Source organism: Oryctolagus cuniculus, chromosome 7 (assembly GCF_964237555.1).
Source record: "Oryctolagus cuniculus chromosome 7, mOryCun1.1, whole genome shotgun sequence".
Lineage (NCBI taxonomy): Eukaryota > Metazoa > Chordata > Mammalia > Lagomorpha > Leporidae > Oryctolagus > Oryctolagus cuniculus.
In genome coordinates this window covers 148,061,537-148,089,193 of record NC_091438.1, presented here as the reverse complement: position 1 = coordinate 148,089,193, position 27,657 = coordinate 148,061,537, and the positions used below count along the sequence as shown (strand labels likewise).

The 27,657-nt window shown below is 61.2% G+C and overlaps 1 protein-coding gene across 6 annotated transcripts in view; it reads left to right on the top strand.

Annotated features, from left to right (window-relative positions):
- Window positions 1–27,657, top strand: part of EPHB2 (EPH receptor B2) — a 177,262-nt gene that overhangs the window by 55,572 nt on the left and 94,033 nt on the right. For all 6 annotated transcript variants that reach the window (XM_051857962.2, XM_051857961.2, XM_051857957.2 and 3 more), the window contains exons 2-3: window positions 951–1,015; window positions 3,577–4,261. In XM_051857962.2, coding sequence (XP_051713922.1) covers window positions 951–1,015; window positions 3,577–4,261 — 750 coding nt within the window. The remainder of the gene's footprint in view (window positions 1–950; window positions 1,016–3,576; window positions 4,262–27,657) is intronic.

Below are 27,657 nucleotides of genomic sequence, written 5' to 3'. Positions count from 1 at the left end.
GTCACAATCCTACACCCTGAGCACTTCCTGGGCATGGAGTTGGCAGAGCCCTGGGGAAGGCCTCCCGGGGTTGGGGACACCAGGAGGACTCCAGGTTCTGGGAGAAGGGAGGGTGCCCTGACAGGCTGTGAGGGCCAGGCAGGTGAGGTGTGGCTGGCGCCGAAGCTCACCTACGTCCCAGGTTTTTAGAATTTGATGCAAGCTAAACAGTGGACAGATATACAAAGTGTGATGTTAAAATTTTTTTTCAAAATATTGATTTTATTTATTTGAAAGCATTAGAGAGAGAGAGAGAGAAAGAAAGAAGGAGATCTTCTATCTCCTGGAATGGGCGCAATAGCTGGAGCTGGGCCAGGCCAAAGCCGGGAGCCAGGAACTCCATCCTGGTCTCCCACATGGATGGCAGGGGCCCAAGCACATGGGCCATTGTCTGCTGCTGTCCCAGATGCATTAGCAGGGAGCTAGATCAGAAGTGGAGCAGGCAGGACTCCAGCCAGTGCTCATATGTGATGGTGGCATGGCAGGCAGCGGCTTAACCTGCTGCGCCACAACACTGGCCCCTGATGTAAAATTTTGAGTGGTAGTGAACCCTTTGAAACCCATGAAGGAGACCCCAGGTTAGGACCCTGACTCTACAGAAAAGTAGGGAAAGGCCAGTACCTAGGTTAGCTGGAGGTGATTGGGAGGGTGGGGCTTGATCGTAGGTGGAGGAGCTGCAGTTGGACCTAGAGGGGCGGAACCTATTAGAACCAAATGATTGGCTGGGACGTGAGAGTAGGCGGGGTTAGGAGAGGCGGAGTCTAGAAGGAGGACAGTCTTGGAGATGCAGCCTGCTGACTGGGGCAACGGAAGGGAAAAGGATGCAAAAGGGAGGGATCTCAGGGCTGCTGCAGAGTGATTGACAGCAGTTGGTAGGTGGGCCTGCCGATGACTCTTGGCTCTTCCCACAGAAACCCTGATGGACTCCACCACAGCGACGGCTGAGCTGGGATGGATGGTGCACCCTCCGTCAGGGGTGAGTCAGGGGCTCCCAAACCCTACTTGGTTCCCCCCAAGATGTGTCAGGGCTCCACTGAGGGCCTAAATGCCCCCTCTGACTGCAGCCCCTTCCCCACGGCTCGGGGCCCAACTCAGCTGAGCCAGACCCCTCACTGCCCAACACCAAGTCCTCTGCCTTTGCTAGAGCACCAGTTACCATGACAACATGCAAGGATGCCCACGAGATCCCCATGCTGCCAAATCGGTACCCACGCTCTGCCCATTTTACAGATGAGGAAAGTGAGCTGTCATTTCCTGAAAATTACAGTGGCAAGCACCTTCATACGCGTCATCTGCAATCCAACTGGATGAGATTGGCTCCATTTTACAGATGGGGGAGCTGAGGCTGCCCAAGGCCCTATAGCTAGTAGGTGATGGGGCTCAGGCTGTATCTAGGGCTGGGACCACGCCCCGGGTCCCTAACACCAGGCTCCCCCTCCTTGGGCTCCCCCTGTCTCCCGCGGTGGGGGGGCTTGCTCCCCTGACCTTGAACTTCCCCAGAGCAAGGCTGGGTGCGGCTGGAGATTCCTCTTCCTCCCGCCACAGCCAGCTCACTGGTCTCTCCGAGCTCCCTCTAGTTTCCTCATCCGTAAATGGGCGCAATGAAGCCTTCCTGCCAGGACCGTTAGGCGGTCTTCTGCCAGGTGAGCGATGCGCTGCCGCCCAGTACAGAGCACGGCTGATGGTAATCGCACCGCGGCCGTGGCCTCTGTGACAGCATTCACTCCTGCCGCTCTGTGAGCGGGGGACTCCGCCACTCGCCCTGCCCTTCCCCCAACCCCAGCTCCTCCCTCCCCCAGGACTCAGCTGCTGCCCCAGGGCGCTGCAGTCGCTCACCCCCCCCACCTCTCCCCCAGGCCTGTGCTCTCAATAGGCAGGGCCCCAGGGTCAGGCCTCTTTCTGTGGCTCTTTCTTGTCACCAATTTTCCATCTGTGAAGGCGGCAGGGCCCGCAGCCCCACCCTGCCAGTAATGAGGCCAGGCTGGGCTGCAGGGCCCCCGGACGCAATTATTTGGGGTGTTTAGGCTGCAGGGCCTCCGCATGTTAATTAGAGAGAGGGGAGAAAGGCAAAGTGCTCTAATTAAGTGCTCTAATTAAGTTCTGAAGAAGAGCAGTGGTTGTAACAAGGGGCTGACTTTGTCACATGGTGCCACCAAAAAAAAAAAAAAATTTAATGTAGGGAGCTTTGGAGTCGCCATTGCGGTAGAGATGGGGCCAGCAGGCTCCAGCCCGCTCCCCACGCGCCTGACCCTCCTCGGGCTGGCGGCCCTCACTCTACACCGCGCCTGCTCGGCTCAGAGAATCCGAGCAGTAGCACGCAGCGCGGCCACTTTAGGGGACCCCACTCCCATCACCTGCCCCCACAGTCACATTAGGCGGTTGGGGAAATAGAGGCCCCGAGACAGGAAGTGACTTGCCCAAGGCCACACATGTTGTGAGCAGAACTGGGGTTAGAACCCAGGGCTCCTGGGGCGCAACTGGGTCCTTGTGTTCTAGGCAGTGCGGGCGAGCACACGGAATGGTCTGGGTTTGCCTGATCTGGGCCTGCGTCCTTGCCTGCTTGACCTCTACTCCCTCAGCGGCAGAATCGACCAGGCACGAGTGATTGTCAAAGGCGATAGTGTCAGGGCACCCAGCCCCGGGCCCCGTGTGTGTGTGGGGGTGGGGGCGTTCTGCTGTCACCCCCAGGCAAAAGCAGCCCAACAGCATGGGGCCCCCACCCCGGAGGAGGACAGGATGGATGGTACCCCCTGCAAGCTCTCAGTGCCTCTGGGGAGAGTGGACCGGGCAGGCGGGGTACGCCGAGGGCCAGGGGAGAGTGGGTGAATACAGGATCCCAGGCAGCCGGAGGGGTGCTGGAGGTGGGCAGAGTGGGAACCAAGGCCCAGCCCCAGGGGTCTCTGAGGAGGTCACGGGGGCCCTGGGCCCTTGTAACATTCCTCCCCGGCCTAGCACTGCGGTGCTGACCTGAAAGCCCAGAGCAGAGCTGCTCCGTGGGGAGGGCGCTGTCTTCCCCAGCATCGGGGGAGTTCAGAGGGGCTGGTGGTGGTGGGGGGACCGACTTTCCCCATCAGACTGGAGTCCCTGAAGCCCAGGGCTGTGTCTCCCTGCTCGCTCAGGGAGCTGCCACAGGACGGAAGTCCGGTCCCCTCACCACGCTGGCAGCCCCCGAGCCCAGAGCTGTGCCCCCTTCCATCAGACGGTGCTCCCCACAGGCAGCACCCCCGCTACTGTCCCTTCCGGGTGGGCACTTTTCCTTTATCAGGTTAGCGGACTCCTGACAGTGAGGGCCACGGCTCCCACGCGGACCAGGAGCAACTCCAAGGGCAGGCCATGTGCCTTTCCCACCAGATTGGTGTGTCCCCCTTAGAGGCTGGGAATTCCCCAGGGCCAAGGCCATGTCTCCCCTATCAGACAGCCTGGGAGTTCTCTGATACCTCCGCCATCAGACCAGAGGATTCCAGGAGGAGGCGGAGTCGGGCGTTGGCGGGGGGCGGAGCCGCTTCCTCCCGGACCTGACCAGCATTTCGCCCGCAGTGGGAAGAAGTGAGTGGCTATGACGAGAACATGAACACCATCCGCACCTACCAGGTGTGCAACGTGTTTGAGTCGAGCCAGAACAACTGGCTGCGGACCAAGTTCATCCGGCGCCGCGGCGCCCACCGCATCCACGTGGAGATGAAGTTCTCAGTGCGTGACTGCAGCAGCATCCCCAGCGTGCCCGGCTCCTGCAAGGAGACCTTCAACCTCTACTACTACGAGGCCGACTTCGACTCGGCCACCAAGACCTTCCCCAACTGGATGGAGAACCCGTGGGTGAAGGTGGACACCATTGCCGCCGACGAGAGCTTCTCGCAGGTGGACCTGGGCGGCCGGGTCATGAAAATCAACACGGAGGTGCGGAGCTTCGGACCCGTGTCCCGCGCTGGCTTCTACCTGGCCTTCCAGGACTACGGCGGCTGCATGTCCCTCATCGCCGTGCGCGTCTTCTACCGCAAGTGCCCCCGTGTCATCCAGAACGGCGCCGTCTTCCAGGAGACGCTGTCGGGGGCTGAGAGCACGTCCCTGGTGGCCGCCCGGGGCAGCTGCATCGCCAACGCCGAGGAGGTGGACGTGCCCATCAAGCTGTACTGTAACGGGGACGGCGAGTGGCTGGTGCCCATCGGACGCTGCATGTGCAAGGCGGGCTTCGAGGCCGTGGAGAACGGCACCGTCTGCCGAGGTAAGGGCCACAGTGGGGCGCGTGCCCCAGTGAGCGCGGGACGTCGCTACCGGCTGCAGACGCGGACCTGGCAGCCGAGGGTCCAGGCGGGCTGGGGCCTGGAGATGACCGTGGGGCCCCTGCGGCCAGGGTGTCCAAGCCCTCTCTTTGTAGGGGCGTGGGGAACACTTCCAGCACATTGATCTATGCACGTGCGTGCACACACACACACACACACACACAACAGGTGCGACACCAGATGACTGAATCGGTTGGTGTGAGGATACAGCTTTCTCGTTGTCGTTATTTCATGATTATTTATGATGGCAATGGTGAGGTTTTTTAAGGAGACGAGCTAGAATAGATCGCCCTGCTGTGTGAATGACTTAACATGCACGGAGCTTTTACTCCGCGTCCGGAACAGGCCAGGCTGTGCGGAAGTGACCCAACAGGAAGTGTTTTCGCCTCACCCCATGCCACTTGCCAGGCATGGTCCAGGTTGAGGCTCCTCCCTCCGGAAACCCAGGGGCTGGGAGGCTGCTGTGGGCGGGGCAGAGGGGCGGGGAGAGGGTGGCAGGTGAAATTCATACCTGTGGCGGCCCACACGATCCACCTCCACACACGCCAGGGGAGTGGGCGGGTCACGTGGTCACTCCCGATTCAGAGACGGGTGTGTGCATGTTCCCGTGAGCCGGGCTCCAGGGCTGCCAACGGGGACTGTGCTGAGCACTTCTGTGAATGAACTCATTTAGCCCTCACAGGAGCCCTTGAGGGAAAGAACTGTTTTACATGGAAAAAAAAAAATTGAGGCTCAGAGAATTCCTGCAGAGAGAACGGGGAAGATCTGGCTGCTTACCCAGGCCACAGAGTTCGCGGGAGGGAAAAATAGCACTGGGCCAGGTGACTCTGGCAAAGCCTCGGCAGGGGGTTTGCAAGCATAAGGAGTTTGGAGAGGCACGAGGCGGCGGTGGGAAGGCTGGGAAGGCTCTGACGACACGGACAGAGCTGGGTTCAAGTCACAGCCTTGCTGGGAGAAGCCCTGGGACGCTGGCCAAGGGCAAGGCCCCCCTGCGTAGGGTGGCTGTGAGCAGTCGAGAGCGTTATCGGTTCTCAGCACACAGGAAGTGCTTGCTAGACGCCAACTATGCAAAGCCCACCTGTGGCAGGTGCCTGCCGGTGAGCTGGGCTGGCAGGGGTGTAGGGGATTAGGAGCCTCCCGGTGTGCCCCAGGTGTGTCCCAGGGCACCTCCAATGCCAACCCTATCCCACTGGTTGCAGGGAGTCCATGGAAGTTTAGCCTGGGGATGGTTGCCATGGGGCTCCCCTGTGGCTCCGCCTCCAGCCCTGTGAGGCTGTGGGAGGATGGGGGAGGGGAGCCTGGAGCTGATGCCTGGCCCCTCCCCCACAGTGCTGGGGTGCTGATGAGCAAGGGGTGTGGCCAGTGAAGCAGACCACTGTGAAGACTGGCTGGAGGGTGGGGAAGAGGAGGAGCCTGAAGGCACAGGGGATGGTGCGGGGAGGTGAGGGTTCTAGAAAAGAAATGGGGAATCTGGGGGAAAAGGCTGCCCCCTTGGGGAAGGTAACAAATTTGGTTGTAAATCCGTGAATGTGGATGTTCACAGCCTTGAGAAATGGCAGGGGTGGGAGCAGAATGCGCCAATGGAAACCCGTGCTTCATTGTTGATCCCTTAGTCACTCATCAAACTATTACCGACTTATGCTGGGCATCAGGTAGCGAGCGGGGTGACAGACCTGTGAATAAACAAAACCCATGACGCATTAGCCTTGTTTGAATAGAAACTGCTCGGGCTGTGGTGGGCCCAGAAAATGACAGAAGACTCCACCGAGGAGGCGGCATTGGCCCTGAGTCTGGGGGGTGCTGGGGGGTGTTGAGTTGGTCCCAGGACTTCTGAGGGGCGGGTCTGCATGAATCAAGATCAGGGCACATGAGTCAACTTGACATGGCCCTGGCTAGGGGCTTAGGAAGGATCCAGGAAGAACTGTTGTGGTGGGGGGAGGGGGCTCGGAGAAGGGGGTGCACTGGGCACCTCCTGCTGCACACATTGGGCACCTCCTGCTGCACACGGTACCCCAAAACACGGCCCGCAGTCACTATCGCCGAGATTCTGAGCAACCCGGGGGCGGCTGAGACGGGGCCTCCAGCTCCGAGCCTCCCATGAGGTTGCAGCTGGGGGCTACAGCGCACCTGCTGGCTTGGCTCGCCCACGCTCCCTTGCGTCCGTCATTCTTGGCAGGCGTCTCGCACGTACAGTGGGCCCAGAGAGTGTCAGAGGCACCCAGGACAGAGCCACAATCCGTCACTTCGGCTGCATGTCCTCCCTTACAAAGCAAGATGGCAAATTCAGCCCCTACTCCGAGGAAAGCCATGACCCAGGTGTGAGCCGCTGGGGCCATCTTGGAGGTCACCTGTCATGGGCAGCATCTCGGCCTCAGGGAGTGCGGGTGCCAGGTGCCGCGGGAGCAGCAGGTGCCCATGCAGCTCCGTCCCACGGCCCTCTCCTCCTCTGGCCCCGGGGGTGAATGGGGACCAGACGGGAAGTGATTAATGAGCTCCAGGAGCCCAGAAGGGCTCCAGCTGCTGCTGTGGCCTGTGCGGCAGCCACCCAGATGTGGGGCTGCCCCAGCCCGAGTGCCTGACGGCCCAGGCCGTGGGGGAGCGGTGGCTGCAGCTCACGCCAGAGTGGCGGCCGAGCGCTTTCTCGTCATCCAGCTCCGGGATTCTCAGCCTTCGCCGTGGGTCAGAATCACCCGGCAGGACAGTGAAAAGGCCGGCTCGTGGGTCTGGCTCGAACCTCTTCCCCAGGCCTAGTGGTGCGGCCCGGGAGGGGCCCCAGAGCCAGCACTTGCCACCGACAGGCCCGTCCACTCGAACACAGGGAGTGACGGCACACCCTCGGCTGGGCAAGGGAGTGCCCACGAGCCCTGCCCAGGGAGCACCCACCATTAGCATAGTCTCTAGGAGGCTATAGTTTAAAGGGTCCATTGAACACTGAAACACAGTTGGATGGGGGAAAGGTCCTTGCTTTGCTAAGATAAAGTAGAGCACTAAGGCTGGAGCCAGAAGGCAGGTGGGGAGTGGCCACCATCCCAGGTGGGCAGTTGAGACTAAGAGGGGGCCGGTCCTCCATTCAGTGAGTGGCAGACAAGACTAGGGGCAACGCCAATTTCCTCTGGTGCCCACTGTGTGCAGGGCACAGTGGGAGAGGGGGGCAGTCTGGAGACACTGATAATTGAGTGCTTTTTGTATGCCATTTGGCTCTCTGTTTTTTTAAAAAAGACTATTTATTTGAAAGGCAGAGCTACAGAGAGAGAGAGAGATAGGGAAAGACAGAGAGAAATCTTCTATCCACTGTTTTACTCCCCTACAAGGCTGCAACAGCCAGGGCTGGACCAGGCTGAAGCCAGGAGCTTCTTCCTGGTCTCTCATGTGGGTGGCACTTGGGCCATCTTCCACTGCTTTCCCAGGTGCATTAGCAGGGAGCTGGGTTGGAAGTGGAGCAGCCAGGACTCGAACTGATGCCCACATGGGATTCCAGCGCTGCAGGCAGTGGCTTAACCCACTGCATCACAACACCAGCCCCCATTTAGCTCTCTGATAAGCAAGTATTGAGCACCTATGCCATTTAGCTAATAAGCACATATTGAGTACAGTTACAGGGAAAACGGCAATGAAGATGACCTTGGTTCCTGTTTCACGTAGATGAGGAATTTCCACGCGGACAAGGCAGTGAGCAAAGCAAGCTTTGCTGAAGTCAGAAACCTCCTGCCTGGGCCGGCAGGAAGACCTCAGAAGCTGGTGGGAGTGGCGTCTTTTAAGCACAATTCCAGGACGGATCCAAGGGTGGGGGAAAACCCATCAGAAGGCCAGAATCCTATTTTGCCTGCTCAGGATAAAACAAAAAAACCTTCCACAGGCTGGGTTGGGTAACTTCTTTCTATTCTCAAGGCAAAACTAGGAACTCAGGAGGGTGGGATCAGCACTTTTGTCTTGCTAAAGGCAGCTTCTGCGGGGAAAAGCACGCATTTTGTACACCTTTTCTCCTTCCAACAGGGACCCGGCCTATCAGCCCCTGTAACTCGCTGTAGTACCACTGTGTACCGTCAGCTCTCCCGCAGGCCTGGGAGCCTGGCACACGCTGGGTGCTGGGGATGGCAGAAGTGAGCAACACAAACACATCTGTTGCCCTCCTGGAGTTTTTAGTCGTGGTGAACGGATGGGAGGAAAGAAACTCAGTACGGACTGTGATGGGTAAAAGGGGATAAAATAATAAAAATCAGGGAAGTGCTCAAAGGTGCCAACTGAGCTGAGCGGGCTGTCCCGGGGGGCCAAGGGCATGTTCCCAGGCCAAGGGGCCCCGAGAGAGCCGAAGACTCAGAGTTTGGTCTCAAGTGGCTCTGGGCTGGGCCAGGGACGCACACGCTGGGGACAAGGCAGAGCATGGTCCTGCTGGATGAAGGCCGTCCAGGCTTGCAGAGAACACAGTGGAGAAGGCATCTCCTCTGACCCGGTCCCTGATGGCTTTCTCCGCGCCTGCCTGGGGCCCTCCCGGCCTGGAGGCTTTAGGTGGAACGAGGCCCTCAACAACACGGGGAGGACTTGGTGGTGGGGGAGGGTGGGAGGAGGCGGGAACTGTGTGGACCAGGCCTGAGGTGTGACAGCACGGGACACTTGGGCAGATGGCAGGGGCTCTGCTGGGTGAAGAGGGTAGGGCCCTGCTCTCACTGTTTGCCTGGTGCCTGATGCCAGCCTGCAGTGGCCACACGGCTGCCACTGGCCTTCTCCTGGTCCTTCCCGTCCCCAACCCCACCCTCAGGATCACAGATTCTGCTGGGGCTCCCTGCAGCAGATGCGCTGGAGGGGGCTATGGGTGCCCTGGGGCCCTGAGTGGGTGTCTCTGGCCCCTCCCGGCCCCTCCCAGGTTAGACTGTAAGTGTGGCCCGCCTCCACTTCGCCAAGCGGGTCTGCCTGTGTCCCCATTTCCCTTGGTCTCTCGGGGCTCAGCCTCAGAAGGAGCCTGCCCGCCCTTGGGGGCCCTGCCTGCCTCTCTCTGTGGCTATAATTCGTCCAGAAGCAGCTCCGTGGGCAGTGTGATGGCTGCGATGCTATCCGGGCGGAACGGGAGTTTTAATATTTAGCTTGGATGGGGAGAGGGGCCGCACGCCAGCTCGGGGCGGCTGCACACGTGTACGCTCGCCGGCTCCGGCTCGCTCCTCCCGGCTCCCAGCTGCCGGCCTGCTCCTCCAGCCAGCCTTGTCCTCTTCTCCACCTGCCCCGCCCTGCCTTGCAGCCCCTGGCCCTGCTCTCTCCTCCACCATGGCCTCTCCTTGACCTTGGCTTCAGAGACTTGGCTTCTCCTAAGCTGTGTGACCTTAGGCAAGCACTTGACCTTCCCACAACCTCTGTCCAGAGTAACTGAGAAAGGTGTTAGGAAAAAAAAGAATTGGGAGTTTTATGGGACACTGCCTTTGCCTGTGAATGTCCCCCCATGTGGCTTTTTTAAAGGTTTGTTTGTTTAATTATTTTGAAAGAGTTACAGAGTGACAGAGAGACAGAGAGATCTTCCATTCACTGGTTCACTCCTCAGATGGCCACAATTGCCAGGGCTGGGCCAGGCCAAAGCCAGGAGCCAGGAGCTTCATCTGGGTCTCCCACATGAGTGCAGGGGCCCAGGTACTTGCTGCTTTCCCAGGCACATTAGCAGGAAGCTGGATCAGAAGTGGAGCAGCCAGGACTCGAACCAGCGCCCATACGGGATGCGGGCACTGTGGGCAGTGGGCGGCTTTACCCGTTACGCCACAGCGCTGGTCCCAAATGCCCACTCCACTTGCCATCCCTCTGCGGATCCATGGGGAAACTCCCTGCTGTGTGTCATGCTGGGGTGAGCGCCCTTGCTCCTGTTTCCCGGCCGCTCACTGTGCTGCTGCTGTTTGTGGAGGCTGCACTTCCAGGCCACGAGCTGTGGGGTCCGCGGAGAGACTCTTTTTCTGGGGCTCTGGTTTCACGTCGCCAGATCACCCCCAGGAAGGCTGGGCTGCGCCGGCCTCCTGGCCGCAGCCCGTGAGAGCGCCTGATGTCCCGCATGCTTGCCAGCTGGGGATATGACGCCCGCGGCTCAGTTTTCTGCTTCACTCCCAGAATCCCATGCTTCCCCAGCCCAGGGAGGGAAGGGGCCAGAGGCCAGAGGTCCTCTCTGGGCCCTCAGGGTTGGATGCTGGGCCACCCTCGAGGTGGTCTCCTCCCCACAGAGGCCGCACCAGGGGCCCAGATGTGTCTGGGGAAGCGTGCGGGGGTGGGGTGCGCTCAGGCCCGGGATGAGGAAAAGGAGAGAGGCGGCCAGCTGGCAGGGCCTGTGCCGCTGGGGAAGGGCGTGAGGTTGGAATGCTAAGTGGGAGGGAGGCCCAGACCACCCCCCCCAAAAAAAAAAAAAAGTTCAGTTTCTCTTCAAGGGCTGGGCGGAGACTTGCTGGGGAGGCAGCGGCTGCTGCAGGGGCCCTGCACACCCCCAGACGGAGGCCTGGCTTGGACCACACGGGCCAGCCCTCTGGGGTGGGGACTCCGGCCAGCACGCTCACACTGCGTCTGTGCTCTTGAACACTGGACGAGAGTCACAGCTCCTGCACCGCTCCTTTCCTGTGCACCCATTGGTCTGTCCGTCCATCCATCGTGCGACGTGCGCTGGGCGCCACATCCGATCTCTTTGCTCCCTGGAGGGTTCTGCGATGTCTTCGGAGATGCCCAGAGGGCGCCCACACTGAGTGCGGCCGTGTGCCAGGCAGTGGGGCCCTCTGAAAGCTCAGTCGTGCCCCCAGAGGCTCGCCTCAAGGACCACCCAGTCTAGAGACATTGCCAGGGGTGTCTGTGGACAAGGAGAGGGGACAGGGGACAGCAGAGTGGGCAGAGGGGCCCGGACGAGCTGACAGAGGCTCCTCCCCATCTCCCCCCTCCTGGGGAGCGTCCTCCAGGACAGCAGGGGTCAGGGAGGGCTCTGGAAGAGGGGTCACTTCGGTGGAAGTGGGAAGTAGCAAGGCGAGGAGGAGGAGGTGCAAAGGCCCAGAGGCCGCCAGAGTGGGGTCACTTCAGTTCTCGCTCCTCTCCTCTTGGCTGACTGGGAGGATCCGAGTCTCCAGGGGATGAGATGATTTCTTGCTCCCTGGTCTTCATGTTCCTGGCAGTCTAAGCAGGAAATATTGGACAGTTTAGGCTCTGGATCCTCATAATAGCACTTGGATTTTTCACTTAAATACCACTCCCCAAGTACCTCCTGTGCACCGGGCCCTGGGCCATGTATGGAGGCTGCTGAGGGGACAAAGGCCCTTCCTACCCTCCTGCCACGTCCAGTCTAGGATGCAGGGACAGCTCCATTTGTAACTAGGCCTGGGGATGCTTAGCAGGGAGTGGAGGAGAGCTGGGGAGGCTTCCTGGAGGAGGAACCATTTTCCCAGAATGGGAGGAACCGAGGGCAGAAAAGGAAAATAGTCCAGGAAAAAAGATGATTGGCAGTGACATTGATCTCTTTCCCGTTGACATCCAGACTAGGTGTGGCCGGCCAGGGAACAGCTAAGGGGCGGGGGGAGATGGGTGGGAGGGGCTGCCAGGGGTTCACTTCCATCCCCATCAACAACCAAGGGTGGCCAACTCTAACGGGAGTCCTGAGAGGCCCCGGGCCCACCCACGTGCTTCCCGTCTCTCATGGAGTATGCACTGGACGCTGACTCCATTCTGCAGATGGTGAGACTAAGGCCAAGGGAGCTGGCTGCCCAAGGCCACAGGGCCGCCAAGTAGCAGAGCCGGCGTCGGACCCTGCCCACCTTGCTGGGACGGTTTGCTAAGCTGGAGTGAGCCAGTGCCAGAATGCACCCGCCTTCCGTGCCTGGGGCCCATGCCCTGTCCACCTGACCACGGAGCCCACCCCAGCAGGGCGCGATGGGGAGAGCCTCCATTCCTTACCTGAGCAATGGGTATAGTAAGCCCCACCTCCACCTCTGGCCCCTGAGGAGCCCCTGAGCTGGTGGAAGGCAGGACTTTGCAGAGAGCTGGGGGAGGGGCTCCTGCTGGGGGCCGAGGGGCTCTTCCCTAGCCAGGGGGTGGGGGCTTCTCCAGGAGGAGGGAGGCTGGGCCTTGAACAGAGCTGTTTTCCCACCGAGAGATGTGGGGCAGGGTGGAGGGCAGGCCCAGGGCAAGGCTGGGGGTAGGGAAGCCCCAGGGCTGCCTCCTCTTATGCTGGGGGCACCCAAGCCTCTGAGGCAGAGCCCCCACACCGGCCAGAGAGGAAAGTCCCCCGCTGCCCCTTCCTGCCAGTCACCTGCTGGAATACCGCGGGGGTGTGGAGGCTCGGCCAGCGTCACACCCGTCAGTGCCTGTGTTTTAAGATTTATCTACTTATTTGATTTTTTAAAAGAGACGTATTTATTCAAAGGGTAGAGTATCAGAGAGAGAAAGAGATCTTCCACCCACTCCCCAAATGGCTGCAGTAGCCAGGGCTGGGCCAGTCAGAAACCAGGAGCCAGGAACTCCATCTGGGTCTCCCATGTGGGTGCAGGGGCCCAAGCACTTGGGCCATCTTCTACTGCTTTCCCAGGTGCATTAGCAGGGAGCTGGATCAGAAGTGGAGCAGCCGGGACTCGAACCAGCACCCGTGTTAGCACTGCAGGTGGCGGATTAACCCGCTGCACCATAGCACCAGCCCCTACTTTTTATTTTTTTTTTAAACATTTACTTATTTATTTGAAAGGCAGAGTAACAGGGGGTGGAGGCGGAGCAGAGAGATCTTCCAGCCACTGGGTCACTCCCCAAATGGCCTCAACGGCGGGGCTGGGCCAGGCCAGAGCCAGCAGCCTGGAACCCTGTCCGGCTGTCCCCTGTGGGCAGCAGAGCCACATCTGCTGTGGCCTTTCTGTGCACACTGACGGGGAGCTGGGACAGAGCAGAGCGATCAGAGCTCCAAGGGGCATCCTAACATGCCCCAGCCACGGCTGCACCCCTGCACCCCCACACCAGCCCCTGCCCCCCCCCGCTTCCATTCCTTCTGCCGTGTCCCCTGCCCCTCGGTCACCCCACAGGGTCACCCCTACCTCACAGAAGAGGAAACTGAGGCTCAGAGAGGGAACGCAGCTACAGAGGGGGAGGACTTGAACCCAAGCCCTCGGGCCCAGGAGCCCCTGCTGCCCCCTGAGCTGAAAGCCCCAGGTGGACAGTGCTGGTCCTGGCTGCCTCCCCGGGGACCCGGAACAGCTGGGAAGAACCCTCCCTCTGGCTGCTGCCTTTTCATCTGCCGCCGGGCCTCGAGATCTGGCGACAGCGGCCCGTTTATTGAGGAAGTTTGTGCATTTAACAGTTTAAGCCTTTCTAAGCCTGTGGTACAACAGGATTTGGGAGCCGTTAACAATCCTGTGTGGTTAAGAGATTTTCATTGCTCCGCTCTGCGGCAGCTGGCTCCGCTCCCACCGGCTCGCTCTGGCCCCCGCCCACCACCAGGGCCGCCCCTCCCACGGGCCCTTTGTCCTGCACCCGCTCCCCCACCTCAGGCCTCCAGGTAACAACTTCGACCTCACTGCTGAGCCGAGGCCCAGAGAGGGACAGGGAGTAGCCCAAGGCCACACAGCAGGTGCTAGGCTTCCACTGAGGTTCCTGTCCCTTCTCTCCTACCCCCTCTCTGGGGAGGGGTTCAGGCATTGTTCATTCCTTACTGGCAGAACATACAGAGCCCCTGGAAAACCCAAACCCAAATCGGAGTCGGGGCGGGGAGGGAGGAGTGCCCGGCCCAGGTGTGCTCACCGGGTCAGATGCAGAGCCGGATTCAGAACCCAGGCCTTCTTGGGCTGATCTGGTTTCCTCCCAAGCTCAGGGGGAAATGCTGTTGGCAATTATAATGTCTCACACATGCGCATTTGCTCGCTCTGCTTTGTTCCAGAAGACCCTGGAGGCTGCTTTTGTGCAGCGTCTGGTCTCGCCCCGTGAGACGCTTTGATGTGAGTGATGCCCACGTGAGGGAAACAGGCAAAGGTTACGGTCACTGCTGCAGCGACAGGGACACTGAAGCCAGGAGCAGGGTTCGCTTCACCTGCAGCCTGGCCCCACGGCCCCTCCCAGGCTGCGGCCTGCTGGAGCCCTGGTCTCTGAGATGGCCAGCCTGAGCCCCCCACCCCCACCCCGAGACCCCACGGGAGCCCCACTGGTGTCTGTCCCACTCGGGACAGAGGAGGTGGCTGCCCAGGTCCTCACAGCCCTGACAGCCTGAACACCAGGGGAAGCCACACCGAGGGCTGGCTGGGCCTTGGGCCTCCTGCCCTGGCCGGGCTCCTGGGCTCCCTGCCCTTGGCCAGGCCTTGCCGGTCTGCCTGGGGAGCCCCGGGTGGGCTGGGGGATGTTGCTGTGTCCGCCACAGGGATTTGGGTTCTGGTCAGGGCAACGCGTCCCACCAGCTGAGCCACAGGCCAGGAGAGGGCTGTAGCCGCACCTGCAGCTCCCCGCCCCCGCTTTCCCTCTGGTCCTCTCTGTCCCCTCACACCCACCCGGAGGAAGGGGCTGAGGCCCGAACACAAGAGACACGGTGGCTTGTCCCTGGCCCTCCCGCCCGGCCTCATGGTACAGAACAGAAGTCGAGCCCAGGGAGGAAACGGACATGAATTGAGCTTTGGCACGCGCCAGACCCTGTGCCTTGGGTGTGGCGTGACCTGTTCTGCTGAGTCCTCAGAGCCCGCAGAAGTTGGGTAAAACTACAGAGGAGCACATGGAACTCAGAGAGGTGAAGCAACCAGCCGAGGGTCACACAGCGAGGGGCAGAGGAGCCAGAAACCTGTACTCGCCCTACGGGAATATTTGGGCTTTTTGTTTGTTGTACTTACTGATGGATTGATTGATTGGAAAGGCAGAGAGACAGATGGAGAAAGATCTTCCATCCGCTGGTTCACTCCCCAAATGCCCACAACAGGCACAGCTGGGCCAGGGCATAGCCAGGAGCTGAAACTGAGTCTGGGTCTCCCACGTGGGTGGCAGGGGCCCACATGCTTGAGCCATGAGCTGCTGCCCCCCCAGGGTACACATGGGCAGGGTCAGAGGCACAGGAGCAGGTGGCCCAAGTGGTGATTTTAACTCCGTGGCCCAAGCCCACCCCTCGGGAATACTTGCAGAGTTAGAGCGCCTTTCCCACAATTGTTCTCTCGTTTGATTCTCTGCAACCCTAGGCGGTAACAGGGGTATTATCCCCACTGTTCAGATGAGAAGGCTGAGGTTCAGCAAGATGAGGTGACCGGCCCAAGGCCCAAGGCTCGCTGCTGGGAACGGTGGGAGCTGGACTGGGGTGAGGCCACGCGTGGGTTGGATTCTGAAACCCGGGCTCTGCCCTCGGGGCTCCGCTCCCGCCCCAGCCCCCTGCAGACCCATTCACATCAGGCCCCTGCCACCTGATCCCACCAGAGCAGCCCCTCATCACGGCCACGGTGAGGTCCACGTTGCCGGGGGCCAGTTCGTGGGCTGCGACTGACCACACTCGCTGCTGGCTCCCTCCCTGGGAGCTTGGAGTCTGGATCCCGCTCGTCTCCCACCTCCCCGTCTCCCCATCCGGCAGGGCCGCCGGGCCCGGTCCTTGGCCACCCCCTCTCCCCTCCCTGGCTGGCTCCGTCCAGGCCCGTGGCTTCAGATGTCTTCCCTGGGCTTCTCTCCAGCCCAGCCCTCACCCTGGGCCCTTGACTCACCAGCCCACCTGCCCCTCCCCCTGTTTGTTCCCCACCTGCCCGGAACCCCTGGGGCTGCCCACAGCAGAAGCCAAGGTCCCAGCAGTGGCCACAGGCCCTGCATGCCCCCTCCCCACGCCTGAGGCTTCTGCCCAGAGCTGGTGGCCTTGCCTCAGACGTCCACAGGCTGGCGGGCCTCGCCGGGTTTCTCCTGTTGCTCCTTGCAGGAGGCCCCCGGCACCCCTGCATTGGCACATGCTCCCAGGGGCACCGGACGGCCCTGCATCACCAGGGCGCTCCTCTGCCGCCCACCTCCCAGCACGATGCAGGTGCCACGAGGGCAGGCGCGTGCTGTGTTCGCCGCCGTCTCCCATTGCCAGGCTGCACTGTCAGCACTGTGGCAGAGTCCCGCCCCGCCCCCTGCCAGGCACAGCCACCTGGCCCCTCTGTGAGTGCCCAGGCTGACAGAGACCCTGGGGGAGGCTGGGCCTTGCTACCACCTTCGGAGGGCTCCCAGGGGACCGGCACGGCTGGGCTGCCCCTCAAGTCTGTGGTTGGGACGGATGCTTCTAGGCGCGGCTGGAGGGTCCTGGTGTTTGGTGCTCGGGGGTTCCTATCAGATCGCAAATCTGGGTGGGCGTTTGGTGCAGTGGCTAAGCTGCCACTTGGGACATCACATCCCGTATCCGAGTGCCTGGCTGGAGTCCCGGCTCCTCCGCTTTCAACCCAGCTTCCGCTGGTGTGCACCCGGGAGGCAGGTGCCTGGGAGACCCAGATGGACTGAGTTCCTGGCCCCTGGCTTCAGCCTGCACCAGGCTTGACTGATGCAGGTATCTGGGGCGTGAACCCGTGGATGGAAGATCTATCTGGCTCTCTGCCTTCAAACTAAAAGCAAATAAGTTAAAACAACAACACCTTGACAAGGTCGCAATCCTGGCGGAGCTGGCAACGTCAGAGGGTCTCCTTTCAGTCTTGCTCGGGTTTTGACCTGAACAGCGGTCGGTTCAGCCTCATTGGCCGCCGCCCAGGCCCAATGGGTGCAGACCCTGCCGCCTGGTCCTGGACCAGCTCTGCAGGAGGCCGTCTCCCTGCCCAGGAGCTCTGGGAGCCACTGCGCCGGGGTCTCTGCAGGCACGCAGGAGAGAGGGGAGCTCCCCACCCTGCCATTGTGTCCCCGCAGCCAGCCTCGGTCAGGTCCTCTCCCTGAGCCTCAGTGTCCCTGCGGCTGGAGGGCCCAGCCATCCTGGGGGTTCAGGGAGAAGGTGGGGAGGGGCCGTCCAGCTCTAGGAAGGAATGAGCCAGCCCAGTGCCCGGCAGAGTCCCTGGAGGGCAGGGCAGTGTGGACATGACTAAGGAGGGGGCGGGGAGTGGTGATGGATGACCAGTTGCCAGCGGGCCTGGAAACAGCAGGTGCTTAATGTGTGCTTCTGGAATGGTCTTCCATCCGCTAGTTCATCCTCTGATTCTCGTGCCTGGTCCTGATGGTGCCCAAAGAGGGGCCATGCAGGCAGCTGTCACTGTCCCACCTGAGCCACACTGTGAGCAGGAAGGCCACCTGGGTCCCAGCACTGGCTCTGACACCACCCACGTGGCCCTAGCCAGGTGATTCACCTCCATGGCCTTGATTTCCTCATCTACAAAATGGGTACAATAGTAAGTGGAGAATCAAGGAGACAATGAGAGGCACATCTGGCCCAGCAGCTGGCACGCGGCATGTGGGCTGTCCAAGTTCTAAATGCCCAGGGCCGTTCCCGTCCACTTTTTGTGGATGAAGAAACGGGGTGCAGAGAGAGTGGCCACACAGCAAGTAAGTGGCTGCCGCTGCACACCAGTTATTTGATGGGACATGAGGTATGGCCTGGGTGAGGCGTGGGGGCCACGCGGGCCTGTTTTTGTCCCTTTGCAGGCCTGACCTGGTACCTGTCAGTGTTGCACTGGCTCCTGCTAGAAAACCCACCTCCTGTTTCCTCCCTGAAAGCCACAGCCATCAGATGAGCAACATTTTAACTGGCTAAGAGCAACATTTTAACCAGCTAAGAGCTCCGGCTGGCCTGCCTGCACTGCCTGGGCAGGCCCAGTAGCTTTGGGAGCCCCTCACCCGTATCCCTGGCAACGAGGCCCTGCACCGCCCTCCCCCACACCCTGCTGTCAGGGCCGTCTGTCTGTGGAGCTCCCCAGAGACCCAGGAGGGATGTGCATGTGAGTGGTCGGGCAGCGTGGAGCGTCCATGTGCGCCGGGCCTGCTGGGGGCGTGTGCGCCTGTCATGCACACACGTGCCCACTGATTCACATGCACTGGCCCGAGAGCAGGTATGCACGTTGCAGGGATGCGCCCTGACAGGCGCTCGCTGTGCAGGTCACCCTGGAGCCCTCCAGGAGTCGTCACCACGCTGTTGGCGCGCTCCCGTGTGCTCCTGCCTGGCTGGTCCCAGCACACCTGTGTGTGCTGCGTCGTCAGACAGGTGCCTGGCTAGGCAGGTGTGTGCTGTGCCAAACAAGCGTGTGCGCGCACCGGTGGGCAGGGGGGTCCCGGTCACCACAGCGTGAGCACACTCACTGGGCCGTGGGGCTGTGGGTTCATGTGGGCGCACAGCCATGGGGAGATCAGCCCGAGTGTATGGCTACAATGTATCAAGGCAGATGCACTTGAAACTAAGCATTTGTGCGTGTGTGCATGCATGCTGAATCAACACACACACACACACACACACACACACACACTTTCTGGGGGCCAGGATGTCAGGGCCATTGATTTTCTGTCTCAGAAATTCCCTTTGAGGTCCTCTTCATGTCTCTTTTATGAACCAAAGTCAGCAGATCCAACATTCTTACAGCAAATAGGGCCGTTTTGCGGCTCCACTCCATCCCCGGTGCACCCCTCCCCTGCTGCGCACGGGCTCACCCACGGCCACCCAGACCTGGGAGCCCGGGATGCCGGGGGAGCGCAGGCTGGGGGCCGGCTCTCTGCCCAGGCTCTGCTGTGTCCCGGCTGCCTGGCCTGGGCCATCTCCCGCCACTCGCTGAATCTCAGGTTCTTCGTCTGCAGACAGGCACAGGGCGGCCCTGAGATGTGCCCGGGGAAGCCCAGCCCGGGCTGGGGGTTGATTGCCGTGCCCCTCTCGCCTGTCCGCCCAGTGACACTCAGGGAGCACTTCCGCCTTCTTGGCGTCTCTCTGATGGACAGGCTGCCAGAGCAGCTCTGGAGAGAGGCGCCCATGAGCTGCCCCAAACCATGGGCGCTTGGCTGAGGGCCCTGCCTTTCCCCCCAGCCGCCGCCCTATGTGGCAGCTGCTGCTGCCCCCATTCCACAGAGGAAGAGGCCGAGGCCCAGGGAGCCGCAAGGACTAGCATAGGGAGCAGGTGCAGGCTGGGGTTGGAACCCTTCCCCCAACATTCCAAGCAAGCTCCCTAGAGCACGTGCCAGTTACAGGCCGGGCCTTGAAGGGTGCCCAGACCGCGGGCACCGGGGAAGCAGGGGTGGGAACCAGAGAGGCCTGGGGGGGCCCTCCTGCCCCTTCCGCCGCGCCCTGGCAGGTCCCCGCCCGCGCCTCCCCTGCGCGCGCCAATGCCTCCCTTTATCTCACAGACGCCCCTTCCCTTTGATCCCCCTCGCTCCCGCGTTTCTGCTGACCTCTGCGTGTTGGGAATCCAATGAGAGGCGTGGGCGCCGAGAGTGACAGGCGCGCCGAATCCCGCCTCGGCCGCGGCGAGCACGCTCGGCCGCCTGCGCGGCGCGGGGCCTGCTTGTCATGCTGCGCCCTGCGCAGGGCTTTGTGCGGATTAGCTGCGGGGGGCGGGGCGCGCCGCAGATGGGACCGGAGGGGCGCTGGTGAATGTCACGCCCCAGCGGAGAGCGGGCGGGAGAGACGGACGGGCGGGCCTTGGGGAGGAGTGGGCAGCCCTGGCTGGTGGGGGTGTTTGGGGAAAATGGTGTGCACTGGGGTTATCGGGTCCCCACTTGAGGCTTGGAGGGCGGCGCTGGCAGCACACTGCGGCGTGGGGAGCTGGGACCGGGACCTCCCCGTAGGAGGGGCTTTGCCCTCTGATTGCAGGCCTGGGGAATTGTTTTAAAATCTTCATTTGCAAAACGCTTTACCTATGATGGGGCCAGGGCGACCATTGAGAAATGGGCTAAAGAACTTTCGACCACCAGCACCCCAGGCATGGCCTAACAGCCCTTCCCTGCCCACCCCCTGAGTTACCCTCCTGCTGTGTGGATGAGGAAGCCGAGGTGTGGAGGGGAGAGAGGTGCGGCTTTACATGGCAGAGCTGGGATCTCATCTCTCACAGTCACCTGTCACTCTGACCTGGCCTCCAGGGAGAGGGAGGGCCGCACCAGGGGGAATACAGTCTAGGCCTCAGTGCTCAGACCAGCCAGTGCCCTGGCCCCTTTGGGAATGACCCCACGGTGTGCCGGGCCCCAAGGGGCTGTGACATGGCGTCTGCCTGCAGGAGCTCACAGTGGAGAGAGGCAAGGGGGCTACCATGTCCAGAGGGCCGAGTGTGGGAAGGGGCCCACAAGGGCGGATAGGACTGCACCACCCAGCCCGGGAGTCCTAGAGGGCTTCCTGAAGACGGGGCATCAGAGCTGAGACCTGGAGGACACACAGAAATAGCCCGACGAGGCCCGAGATATCCCTGAGCAACAGGGCAGGGGTGAGGCTGGAGGGGGCAGGGCACCTGCCACCCCACCGCCATGCTCCTTCTTCAGCTGCCGGGGCTGCTGGGCAGGGCTGACCCACCCTCCCACACAGGGCCCTGGCCGGGCTGTGCAGCTGTGGCCACCGCCTGGGCCTGGCAGGGTTGGCAGCCTTCGGATGCTCGTGTCTTCAGTGCGAGTCACAAGAAAGAGGTCAGGAGGCCGCAGGGTGGGCGAGCCTGCCCGGAGCTGGCGCCTCTCCTGCAGGGCTGGGCTCCTCGCACAAAGCAGCAGCCACTCCTCTTCCCCAGGCCCAGGGAGCGGGCATCGGCCACCCTCTGCTACCCGTGAGCAAACAGGTGCAAAGCAGTTACCTGGAGGAGCCAGCGTTGAAGTGCAGGACCCCAGTGCGGACCTCCCCACCGGTGCAGACCCGCAGCCGGGGCAGCCGTGCGCTTGCCCGGCCCTTCTGCCCCAGAGCCCTGCCAGCCGTAGTAGGTGCCCGCTGGGTGGGTAGGGAATGAATGCAGAAAGCCATTCAGTCAATCAGCCCTCCACTTCTTCATTATCTAGCGCCTTTCTTCCCCCCAAATAATGACTCTGCACCACCCCACCCCCTCCTGCCAGGGAAGACGATTAAATATGAATTAATCTCGCAGCACAGTTCTCGGGAATACGAAACGCAGAGCGGGTGTGGACTCAGAGAGCGAGAGAAGACACCGGTCTGCTGCCCACACCTGCCCGGGCTGAGAGCACACACTCACCACTCCCACTGCTCACAGCCCAGGCATCCATGCCCCTCCCTCCCCGCTCCTCTGGGACCGCCCCTGCCCCTCGCCCCTCCTTGCTCAGGCTGGGGCTGGGGCCCCTTCCAGGAGAGGCTTCCCTGGGCTCAGCCCCAGCCCCTCACACCCCTTCCTGCCACCCCCTCTCTGAACTTGATCCCTCCCCCTTCCCGCGGCCTCTTCCCTCCTTTTGTCTCTCCCTCCCACCCCCTTTTCTCATCCCCTTCCTTCTCCTCTCTTCTGGCTGCCTTAAGCAAGCCTCTGCTCTTGGCCGCTTCCCCCCCCTTCCCTCTCCTCCCCCCACCTCTCCCCTTCCCCGACTTCTTCCCTCAGGCCCTAAGGGCACCGCTGTCTGCCTGGGTGTGCAGTGGCCTGGGTGACTTGAGCTGGAGAGCGAAGCCGCCTCCCTCCTCGCCCTGGACACGCTGAGGTCCACAAGCAGACTCCCTGCCTCCCTGCTTGGAGGGACCCAGCCTCTGGGCCGCGCTGGTGGGGCCACTGGCCGGGCTCAGCGCTCCCCCTGTTCTCCAGGTGACTTCCTGTGCACACGAGCAGACCCATCCCAGCCCCAGTTCAGTCCCCCTCCATGCCTTGAGCAGGGGTCTCCACGTCTCTGGATCTTAGCTTTGTCGTATGTAAAATGGGGACGAGAGGATAGGCACAATGGTGTAGCAGGTGAAGCTGCCGCCTGCGTCGCCAGCGTCCCATATAAATGCTAGTTTGTGTCCCAGCTGCTCCACTTCCTATCCAGCTCCCTTCTAATGACCTGGGAAAACCAGCGGAAGGTGGCCTAAGTGTTTGAGCCCCTGCAGCCACGTGGGAGACCTGGATAAAGCTCCTGGCTCCCAGCTTCAGCCTGGCCCAGCCCTTAGCTGTTGCAGCCATCTGGGGAGTGAACCAGTGGATGGAAGAGCAATCTCCACTCCTCGCCACCTCTTTGTAATTCTCACTTTCAAAATAAATAAAAATTTTTTTAAATAGGGGGCAAGAAAGCAGACCTGGACGGGTTCCATGTGAGGTTCAGATGGGCTAATGCTGGCGAAGTGTGCAGGTTCTGCCAGCACGTAGCAGGTGCACAGGGGTGGAATATGAAAGAGAAGACAGGCTCAGCCTTCAGTGTGGTGCAGATGAGCACTGGTGGCCCCTCCCTCTGCACTCAGTGCACAGGGGAGGCTTGATCGAGCCCAGCAGCCCCCAAGGTCACTGATGGCAGCCTGAAGGGCCGGGCTCAGGGGTCACAGGGAAATCGGGCATCGGAGGACCTTGGTCCTGAGTGATGTTAGGTCCAGGAGCTCAGTGGGGACCATTGGTGACGTCCAGTCCCAGGCGTGGCTGCCTTAGAGTTTGTCAGGGTCAGGCATTCTCCATCCGTGCACCCTGTGCCTCCCCTTCCCCGTTGCTCCCCCCCCTCCCCAGGGCCACGTCATCCTCCTGTCGTCTGCGTGCCCCGTGCTGGCTCCAGGAGGCCTGGCCCTGTTGATTCTGAAGGCACGGAGCAGAGTGGAGCCCTGGTTTGACCTGACCCCATTTGTGTGCACTTGGACCACTCCCAGCCTCTCCCAGCCTCAGTTTCCCCATCAACGAGAGCCTCCTGGCCAAGAGTGAGCGAGGGGCCAGTTTCTCCCAGGCCAGCTCCTATGGTGCTCCCCAAGGCGGATGGTCCAGACCTGCCCTCCCCTCACAGACCCCCTTGGACACCCCCCCCTTCAGGAGCCGGCCTCCCCTCCCACCACCCGAGGGCTCTGGCCCAGGAAGCTCTTGCCCTCTGCCCCCCTCCCTCCACCTCTCCACGACCACCCAGCCCAGCCAGCTGGGCTGGAGGGGATCAGAGGCTGTGAACAGCCCCCTAGCTCCCGCCCACCCTGGCCCCAGGGGTCAGCAATGCTTCCAGTGTGGTGTGTGTGTTGGGGGGTGGGAATCAGGCAGGTGCTGTGTGTGCACATGAGAGAGTGCTGGCTAGCCAGTGTGTGCCTGCTGGGGCGGGGGTGGCTGCAGATGTGTCTGAGGGTGAGCCTGGTGAAGGAGAAGACAAAAGAAAGCAGCTTGAGCTGCCGGGTGGGAAGCCAAGCCCATTTGTATGCAGCAGGGAGCAGGGGCCCAGCAAGGCCGCTCTTCAGAGAAGTCTCCATTCCCAGGCGCTGGAGGCAGGGCTGAGGGCATCCCAGCCTGCAGAGGCCTCCCTCGCCCTCCGTCCTGTCCAGCCCTCATGGGACAGGTGGGGACAGTGATGCCGGGAAGCCACCAGCAAGTCACTGGCCTCCTGCCCACTGCGCGTCTGCCTGCCTGGCTAGAGGACGACTCCCGACTGTTGGTGCTTGTCAGGTGTACTGTGCGAACAGTTACACACAGAGAGAGGCAGAGGCAGAGAGAGAGAGAGAGAGGTCTTCCATCCGCTGGTTCACTCCCCAGATGGCTGAACCAACCAGAGCTAAGCCCATCCAAAGCCAGGAGCCAGGAGCCTCTTCTGGGTCTACCATGTGGGTGCAGGGGCCCAAGGTCTTGGGCCATCTTCTACTGCTTTCCCAGGCCACAGCAGAGAGCTGGATGGGAAGTGGAGCAGCTGGGACTTGAACCGGTGCCCATATGGGATGTCGGTACTGCAGATGACGGCTTTACCCACTACGTCACAGCACTGGCCCTGCAAACAGCTGTTGATACCTTGGTATCATTGCATAACCTACAAACTATGTGTTGCTTTTACCACCCCCCCCCCTTTCCGAGGCAGAGAAACTGAGGCACAGGCAGGTGAGGTCGCTGCCGCAGAATCACAGCTGGGTTTGCTGTGACGCCTTTACCGCCTCATTCCCACAGCCCAGAGTCTATGCTTGCTGTCCCCCTTAGAGTGCAAAGTCCTCGAGACGCAGGGGCTGTCCCAGCTCTGAGCACCGTGTGCACAGCAAGGGCCCAGCAGTGTTTGCTGAGTGAGGGAATAAATGCATGCCTGAATGAATGAATGAGATGTTCCCCAGGAAGCTTCGATTCCAGGCCCCAGGAGCCCAGCTCTCTCTGCAGGGTCCTACTGCGTGCGCTTGGTCCCTGCCGCCCCCGTCCCCACCCCCACCAGGCAGGTGTCGGCTGTGCCCTCCACAGGGCCAGGCCCCGTGGGGACAAAGCAGAGGGCGCGCCTGGGCGGCCCAGCCCCTGCACAGGCTGAAGCTGCTAACAGGCTGGGAATCTCTTTTGTCAAAGCCTGCGCTGCCTCCAACCTCCTTTAATTAAAGACAATTAGTGCTTTCAGCCCCTCTGCACGGCTCAGCTCCCCTGTTTGCAAACACACAGCTGCGGGAGCTTTGTGGGCCCCCCCACTGCCACCCCCAGCCCCGCTTCCCCCGAGACACACAGAGGTGCCTTTATTATCGGCGCTCCGGCTGCTGCAGCACCAAGAGGCGGGCGCCCCTGCTTGAGGGAAGGGTGAGGAGGCCCCCCCCAGAGAGGGCAGGGGGAGCAGGGGTGGCCTTGCACATGTGGGCCATGGGTCCCACTCTTGAAGGAACAGTGAGCGAGTGCCAGGCCCAGCTTGGTCCAGGGGACCTGCTGGCTGCCTTCCCTATGCTGTCGCCTCCGTTCCACTGGGTCCTGCTTCCTGAGGGTGGGGCTGCCCTGGGCACTTCCAGGCACATATGCTAGACCTGAGTACTACCTTGGGAAGGCAGGAGAGGGGAGAAGTGGCTCCTATTGAGCACCTGCTGTATGCCAGGGTCCTTGCTAGATTGACTGCACAACCTGATTCTGCAGGATCCCCATCTTCTCAGCAGAGATGCTGGGCTCTCAGAATGGCCCAGGAACGTGGCCATGCCTGGCCAGGAAGTGGCAGAAGCTGCATTTAAAGGCAGGCTTTCTGGCCAGAGCATGCTAATTGGGTCTCAGCCCATCGCTGGCCTCTGGGTGTTGGGGAAAGCGCCATGACAACCACGCCCTCCAGGAACTCCAGGCAAAGGGGAGATGCCCACAACAGCCCGCAGTGGTAGATGGCAGCAGTGGCCGGTGCAGAACTGGCCGGCATCTCAGAGGGGCAGGGAGGGGCAGGAGCGAGGAGCTGCCCCTTCAGGGGTGAAAAGTTGTTCTCAAAAGGGAGGACCGGGGGCAGGCTTTGTGCAGTGGTGAAGGGACCGCTTCCCAGATCAGAGTGCCTGGGTGCCAGTCCTGGCTCTGCTGCCACCCCAGCTTCCTGCTCACGGGCACCCTGGGAGACAGCAGAGGACACCTCAGGCACCTGGGTCCCTGCCACCCAACTGGGAGACCCCGAGTGAGATCCAGGTTCCTGGCTTCAGTCTGGCTCCAACTGTTGCGGGCGTTTAGAGAGTGAACCAGTGGATGGAAGATCTTTCTCTGTGTCCCCATCTCTCTCTCTCTCTCCTTTTCTTCCCCCCTTTTTTTAAAAAAAGATTTATTTATTTATTTATTTATTTAAAGGCAGAGTTACAGAGAGTCAGAGGCAGAGAGAGAGAGAGAGAGAGAAATCTTCCATCCACTGGTTCGCTCTCCAAATGGCTGCCACACCCAGAGCTGGGTTGATCCAAAGCCAGGAGCCAGGAGCTTCTTCCAGGTCTCCCACACAGGTGCAGCGGCCCAAGCACTTAGGCCATCTTCTACTGCTTTCCCAGGCCACAGCAGAGAGCTGGATCAGAAGAGGAGCAGCTGGGACTCGAACTAGAGCCCATATGGGATGCGGGCACTGCAGGCGGCAGCTTTCCCTACTATGCCACAGCACTGGCCCCATCTCTACCTTTCAAAAAAATAAAAATAGATCTAAATTTAAAAAAGAAAAGAGGACCGTGAGGCACAGGTCACCAGCAGAAATGAACAGCAGATTCCAGGACCGACGACAGGCAGGCAGGCAGGTGCCACCGTGCCTGTGGGCTGAGGGCATGGCGTGGGAGCCTGGCCGCCCACCCCTTCTCAGCTCCCATGGGAAACCATGACTGGCAGTGCTCACCTTCGTAGCCCAGGGTCTGATGCAGGACAGGGCCCAGCGAGGGCAGGTGGGGGCCCAGCAGCTGCCCATTTCCCTTCTTGGGTCTAGTGCAGACATCACCAATCAATCGTGGTGTTCCTTCACCCAGTCCAGAGGGCTGCAGGCAGATGCTCAGGAGCTGGCGTGTGGGGTGAAACACCTGCCACCAGGCGGTTACGTCCCGTGCTTGCATTTTGCCAATGAGGTCGTCCAAGCAAGATGCTTCTAGCGGGAGGAAAGGGATAGTAACACGGACAGAGTGATTTCCACACCTCAGGCAGGGCTGGGTCTCTGCGTGTCTTACATTCCTGCACGGTTGCTCTTTGTGTCTCTCTGAGCCGAGGGGAAGCGGAGGCCCAGAGAACTGAAGGCTCTCACCCAAGAACACACGGCGCTAAACCCAAGGAGCAGCACCACAGAGGCTGTGGGCCGCCGCCCACCCGCGGGGCTGTGTGCGTGCAGCGTCGCCGGGAGGCCAGAGAGCTGAGTCAGAGCCCGCGGGGCCAGCCGGGCCTGGGATCCATCTGCCTTTCGGCAGCTCCGGGCCCGTTTCCTCTGGCCTGGACGGCTTCCCGGCGGGGCCTCTGCAGGCCCTTTCATGTCCCCTGGCGCCCCCAGCCCCACTTCCTGCGACCCCTGGCCCCAGCCCGACCCGCTGCACTCAATTTCCCAAGATGAGTTGCAGAAGCGCCACGGTCTGTGTGCAGAGACGGTGAAATTAACGAGCTGCTCCCCGGCGATTGGCAGTTTGCAGGCATCAGCTGGCCTGGAGTATTTACTCGGCACCCTCGCAGCGAGACAATTAAGTGGAGCTTAGGCTGGGGTGCAGAGGTGTCTCCAGATCAGACGCAACCCTCCTAAGATGTTTTTCCAAGGGATCAGTGCCTGGACCGAGTTTCCATGGAGCTGCAGTCTTTATTCAGTCTTTCTAGTAGATGATTTATTAATATCCAGAGCGCGCATATCTGACGTATGTCCAGTCACTGGTAGCATTCGCCGTGGGCCAGGCGCCTAGCTGTGTAGCGGTCTCACCGTCTCTGCCAGGTGCGAGGGTTCCTCCCGTTTGCAACTCGCCCAGCAAGGCCGACATGGGGCAGCCAGGATCTGACCAGGACTAGCTGCCTCTTTCCCGGCTTTTGAATATGCATTTTTATCTGTTTTCACTTTTATTTAAAAGGGAAAAGCTGAGGGAGGGAGGGATCTTCCATCCGCTGGTCCAGTCCCCAAAAGATGGAAACTTCCAGGGCTCGCCCAGAGCGAAACCAGGGGCCTGGAACTCCATCCGAGCCTCCCACGTGGGTGGCAGGGACCCGAGTCCCTCAGCCATCACCTGCTGCCTCCCCTG